At 48.7% G+C, this 6622-nt stretch overlaps 1 protein-coding gene across 1 annotated transcript in view; it reads left to right on the forward strand.

Moving 5' to 3' along the window:
* NHLRC2 (NHL repeat containing 2) overlaps positions 1-1911 on the forward strand; it is a 42718-nt gene extending 40807 nt beyond the window's left edge. Inside the window, exon 12 of the mRNA XM_078855365.1 lies at positions 126-1911. Within this exon, the coding sequence (XP_078711491.1) occupies positions 126-391 (266 nt within the window). The 3' untranslated portion in view covers positions 392-1911. The remainder of the gene's footprint in view (positions 1-125) is intronic.
* The last annotated feature ends 4711 nt before the right edge of the window (positions 1912-6622 follow it).

Raw genomic sequence — 6622 nt, forward strand, 5'->3', positions numbered from 1 at the left:
CCACGTTACTTGGAGGCTTGCCTATTGAGTTCCTCAATTGCCTTTAGGAGGCAGCTGTCGTCAAACAACCGTACAACCGGTCAGTCACATTTTTTATTTCATTACTGTCAATATCTCTCTCCTAGGTCCCAAGTGGCTGCTGGGCAATCAGTCGACCAGGGGCCAGCTGTCGCGCCCATTGGCCGACACGACGGTGCCGCTGCTCGTGGCGTCCCGTGGGGGCCAGGACGGTGCCGATTCGACCATCACGCTGGAGGCCGCCGTGTTTTACTGCGCGGAGGCAAGCGGCACGTGCCTCATGGGCGGCGTGGCGTTCCGCGTTCCGCTGCGGGTCGTGGCCGATGGCCCGGGTCGCGGGGACGTCGCCGTCAGGTTGGAGCACCGATTCTGAGCTCCTGGCGACGGGGCTGATGTGGAGAGGCATGGGGGGTGGGGGGGGCCCTTCGTGGTTCTGCAGTGTTGCGGTTCTCCTGTGTGTGCAGGAGACACGCAAAATTCGGGAGCATTGTCGGTGGGTGTGTTGTTGATCAGTATCACCGCCAGCGTCCGTGTGACTTCTTAACCCTTTCCCGTTCCGATGACGTACGCACGAGTACGTCATCAGTTTTTCTTCGAGCTCCGTTTCAACCGGAAGAAAAAAAAAATACTTTATCAGTTCCGAGCTCACACAAGACCACGCGGGAGAGCGTGTGACACAGTTTGTATCGTAGAGTGCGTTCATGTCGCTAAAGCAGTCTCCGAATTTCAGCGGCGATCGGGATCTACCCTGCAAATTGCAGTCGTCTCGGAATGGGAAAGGGTTGATGCACATAATTCTCTAGCACAGCTGCCACTCTTGCCACATTGCAGAAACCAAATGACTAGAATGGTCAACAATCATCTGGAAGAGATATCACCTACCAATTAGCCCGACGGATAGGGCTAATTCACTTTTTTAAATGTAATCACTCCAAATCTTATATTTGATCAGAAGTTCACCTTTGCTACTGAAGCTTGTTTTATATACTTCTGCTGGAACGATTGCAAAGCTGCTGAATCTTTAGGGTCTGCGTGGGTAGATGATTCTATTCCTTTCATGACCGGGCTAAATCCTGAACGATGCAAGTCTGCCCGTATGGCAACTTTCCTCTGTTCGCGAGTGGGGGGGTTTGTGGGGGAGGTGGTCCTTTCAGTTTGGCAGAAATCTCTACCAACGTGAGAACATGGGCGTGCATGTGTTTGTGCGAATGTGTTGGGGGGTGTACATACGTGTGATTAAAATGCACAGCCAATTACCACAGAGCACAATTTTAGACAAAAATATGCAGCGTTTAGAGCTTTCAACGAACCTTGCCGAGAAACAAGCAGATCATATGTACAAATATATATTTCAAAAGCCACATTTAAAAAAAATAGTTGACCTAGCCAATTTTCCGTATTAAGTTCTGAAATAGAAAATACGTCGATGACATGGGTGCCTTAATTAATCACGTTTATTTTGGACCATTTTGTTGCCAAAACAAATGTCAGGTTTTTTTAAATGGCCGTAATGAATCGGTGGCGAAGTACAGAAAAAAAGTTAAAATTATCTGACAAAGTGTAACCTTGAGTGAATGCTACCCGATCCCCCTGCCCCGATGAAGGCAACGCCAGAAAAGCTGCGGCCTTTGCTCGGATCTGAAGCTTGCTTTCATTATGCTTGGGTCCAGCACAGACATGCATTGTTCCTTCGCCTGGATATACTTCTTTGGGGCGCATACACATTATTCATATGACTTCTCTGTGCACTATATTCTGCAATAATATGCGGTGCACACTAGCCATTTTTTTTAAATATATATGTGTATTCACACGTATAGTAAGTTAATAGAATATACCAAAGGATTTTGTTCATTGAAAATGTGAAAATAAATGGCGTTTGTCTTTTGTGAATAGTCGCTTTCGTTTATTTTGCTAAATAGATTGTGATGTTTCAGGTGTCCCATGTGGCAGTCGCACCTCGTAATCACCGCTGCTTACTCCGTTATCAGTTCAAAGAGAGAGAGAGAAAAATCATCCACAAATACGTTTCCCTATTTTCTGTCGTCCACAAAAACGCCGCCACGCTTGTTGGCGCGATAGTCGTCCCGTTCTGTCTGGGGAAATGACACATTTCGGTGATGGTAAAAGGAAAGTGAGCCATTCGTGACTTTGAAACCGCCATGCGCAGCGCATTTGCACTTAAAATGTATTTTTCATTGGTGAAACCTAATCCCCTGTTCCTTCGTGTAAAACATTTTTTTGGCAAATTGTTGGTTGTTATTGCCGCTTCACACATCTCATTGACCTGCACTTCAATTCCTCTTCTTGGTCAATGAGGAAAAGCCCCTGCCGGCTGATGATCATTTTAGATTAAAATGTTTTTTTTATCGAGCATGTCACCCAACGCACCGGCCTCTACCAACGGGCGTGTTAAACGTAAACAAACACAAAAATCAAACACGTGCCCTCTGTTTTCAGAGTGGATGTTAAATACCCGGCGACGTTATCCGAAAACGAGTAGGCCTGTGCGTGCCTTCGCTGCGGTCTAGGTTTTTCTAAATAAAAAAATACATTCGTAATTATCTCATGTATCCAAATGGGGAAAACCACATCAACCCCTACTGGAAAACTACGCCTGTCTCTCAAAAATTACACCCTTTTAAATTAATGGCCTTGCGCTATATGAGAATGGTGCAACACCACACGCATTCATGTTACGGCATTATGTAACCTTACTATTAACATCGGCGGTGCCTTAGAGCATCTCGTGATTTTGCACGGTTTTAAATTAACACCACGAAGCTGTCTGGAGGCTCTCCCATGCCATACTGCTGGCTGCTGTGAACAATCGTTGATCGAGCCGTTCGCTAAAAACAACGGTGCCAGTGTGCTACTACGTCCCCGGCGGTTACAAAAGACTCATACACACACCGCATACAACTATCTGATAAACCTACTGACCCGAACAAATTGTCCGGGGGTTTTGAACCACGGTTTTGAATATTACACGAGTTTTGAAAACCTGCATTTGTCAACACAACCCCGTATCAGCACAGGCTGGCCAGTCAACCGACGCAGTCTTGGAACGCACCACCGATCTGTGTGCGCGTGCATTCGCCTGCGTACGTGGATAATTCGTGCACGGCTGCATATGCCCGAGTTCTGCGCCATGCCGTGTGGGGTGTTTTGCATTTCAACAAGTCGTCAGCGTGTATTCCCAGGTGTACGGCTGTAAATTTGGGGTGGGGGGGGGTGAAGGTGCCGTTGCCTCGTGTTTGGCTGATTCCGCTTGAGAAAAGCGCTGCGAGCTTTGTTGACTTGTTAAATCAACTGAAAACGCAGCCCGTAATGGATTGTGAGAAGCGTTGCGTGGTGTTGCCGGTGTAAAGTTCGCAAAACGGCATGCTGCACAAATGTACATTCTTGGGGGTGTAAACATTTCCACGTGCGCGCGGTTTGTTCGGGCGTGAGGCTCGCGATCGCCACGTTTACGTTTTTGCTCTTGGGTCAAGCCCTCGTCCTCAGAAAGAACGGGTTACATAGTCCCGTGTATGGCTAAGGGTGTTAAGTACTTTCCTTGTTCAGCCTCTTGTAAAAAGAGTTTGGCCGTAAATTGCTACGCAGAGCATTTGCTAAGTTGGCAATCGTAGGGACATTTTGTGGATTTATCCTCCGTTGTTCGATTCAGTTTCTGCCCGACTCGCACATTTTGCATAACTCAACGCAACCGTGCCTCGCACGGCCTATGTATGGGAGTTTGAATCACACAAGAGCATGCTCAAGTGCTTTTGTTTAAATTAATCACGGGTGTGCGAATGGGAAATGGCAGCCGGCTCTTTAGGGAGTTACACTCAAGCCTCCAAACTTGAAGAGGAGACACGGAGCCCCCTCTCAACGCAGCTGACTTGTCGGCCGAGCATCTCGGCGTAGCGGTGGGGGGGGGGCTTTCTTTTGGTATTTTTTTCCCACTGAGACTCCCCCCTACCCCCCCAAAAGCCACGGCTCCGTGTCTGCACAGCATCAAGGCTGCATGTTTTCACATATTAACTGTACATTTTGCGATACACACAACCGCCCATTTTGAGGACGAGCGCTTGTGGTGCATCATGCCTCTTAAGCGTGCGTGCGTGTGTGTGCGTGCGTGCGTGTGTGCGTGCGTGCGTGTGCGTGTGTGCGTGTGTGTGTGTGCGTGTGTGTGTGTGCGTGTGTGTGTGTGTGCGTGCGTGCGTGTGTGTGTGTGTGCGTGCGTGTGTGTGCGTGCGTGTGTGTGTGCGTGTGTGCGTGCGTGCGTGTGCGTGTGTGCGTGCGTGTGTGTGTGTGCGTGCGTGTGTGTGTGCGTGTGTGTGTGCGTGCGTGTGTGTGTGTGTGCGTGCGTGCGTGTGTGTGTGTGTGCGTGCGTGTGTGTGCGTGCGTGTGTGTGTGCGTGTGTGCGTGCGTGCGTGTGCGTGTGTGCGTGCGTGTGTGTGTGTGCGTGCGTGTGTGTGTGCGTGTGTGTGTGCGTGCGTGTGTGTGTGTGTGTGTGCGTGCGTGTGTGCGTGCGTGTGTGTGTGTGCGTGCGTGTGTGTGTGCGTGTGTGTGTGCCCGATGTGAAAGCAAGTGGCGAGGTGTTAGGTAACTCCCTCGCCTGGTATGCAGGAGATCGTGGGTTCGATCCCAACCCTGAATGTCCTGCTGAATATTTGGAGTTTGCGTGTCTGTCTCCCTGTGGTCGTGTGGATTTTTTTCCTGGTCTTCCGATTTTCCCTTCCACGTTTAGAAACATGCATTTAGAGTAGTATTTGGCTGCTAGAAATTTCTCCATAAGCCACTTCGTTGAGCTTTCATTTGTGACCAGGTCACTTCTGAAAAAGAGCTACATAGCTCAGTGGACCTTACCTGGTAAAATAAAAATAGCTTTTAGTTAAACAAAAAGTGGTCCATTGAGATGTTAAGGCTCTTTCCTTCTCTACCCCCAACACGTTCCCTGCCAAATGCGGCGAGCTCAGAAGGCCATACAAGGGGTTTCATAAATAATCAGACAAATTAATGCGTGATGAGACGAGGCCTCGCCTCTTGATCTCCCATCAGTCGAAAACGGGGGGTGGGGGGGAAGAAATGATGGATTTGCATTAATCGTCGAAATAATTCAAAATAAAAAAAATTTTCACCCTAAAGATGTGCCGTGTTCGAATGACAAACATGCAGTGTCCTGCTTTGCCCGAATGTTGGATTAAATGTACGCCAAAGCTGCAGCCTCATCCCTGCTTGTGGGGAGCGGGGCCGTGGGACCAGACAAAACTGATCTTTGTAACCTTTTGCGCACAATTCCCTGAACGGTGGCGTGACATTCGGCTGGAGACAGGCCGAGTGGTGCTCATTTCACTTGCGCCCACAGTAATGTGTTCAAAGTGGATGCTGGACAACTATCAAGTAGGCATGACTTATGGCTTTTAATTACTCGAGCCACATGAACTAAAATAGCTTATTTTGCCAGTGCCATTTTGTGTGCGCGTGTGTTTTAAGCACTGCAGTGTGAGCGGTAGTGCAGCGGTTAGCGCGCTGTGCCACGAACCCAACCGCTCAAGTTCGAGTCCCGCTGATGGTCAACATCGGTGACAAATATATGAACCGATCCTGGGCCTCCCCTAGGTCGACTCAGCCTCAAATGAGTAACCTGGCACGGTGTGTAAACATCGCCACTAGGGAAACAAATGCGGTCGGGCGTGGTGCTGGCCACCTACCCCCTCGTGTACCGTGCCGGCCTTCATAGGTGCTCGCTAACAACACTTGCCCCAACAGTTTGTAAAGGCTATACGGGGGATCTTTGTCTTTGTAAGTTGCTATTTCTTCTAAAATCTTGGTCTACAAAGTCCCCAAGTTATTTGAACGTTTTGCCAAGTAGCTAATTGCATGCTGAGCAGTTTTTTTTCTTAAAATTTTTTTCTGAGAGCCAAGCCAGGGGGAGCTACGGTGACATGCGCACAAAAGTGGAACAGCTGATCCCGTTGCCGGGTTCTGACACTGGAGAGGAGGTGAAACTCGCCTCTCTCTCTCTCTCCATGAAATGCAATCCCACCCACTCTGTCAGGTGCCATCCATCTCTAGTGTGCGCTAAAGATCCTGTGACATAAACTGTTACGGCAAGAAGCTTGGTTTTGTTTTGTATTACATCGCAGTTGGTGTGCGCATCACCGGCTATGTGTTCATCGATATCACACGGCCCTTAGTCAAATCCACTGCTGGATGAAGGCCTATAAGACGCCGCGTGGATCCTGGGGGCTGTTCTGGTTTTGACCCCCGTTCTTTTCAAAGCGCCGGTCGGTTTGCGTTGGTGAGAAGGGACCGGTTAAGATATCTTTCTCTCGCGATGTTGAACAACAACAGCGAGCACGCGACTTGGTAGTTGTGCAAATTGTATAATTCGACAAACCGCGCTTGCCCTTTTACAGGCAGATACGTTTCTACGAAAGTTATAGGTATAACGGTGAATTGAGGTCCATCGGGCAGTGAATTGACGAGGTTTTGTGTCACTCAGAGGTGTTCACAACAGCACGAAGTTTTCGAATACACTTGTTTAACTTTGGTTTTTGTTCATCGCATACATTTACCGGGTAAACACTGCCGACGTAAATATGAACGATAT

Source organism: Lampetra fluviatilis, chromosome 4, assembly GCF_964198595.1.
Source record: "Lampetra fluviatilis chromosome 4, kcLamFluv1.1, whole genome shotgun sequence".
NCBI lineage: Eukaryota > Metazoa > Chordata > Hyperoartia > Petromyzontiformes > Petromyzontidae > Lampetra > Lampetra fluviatilis.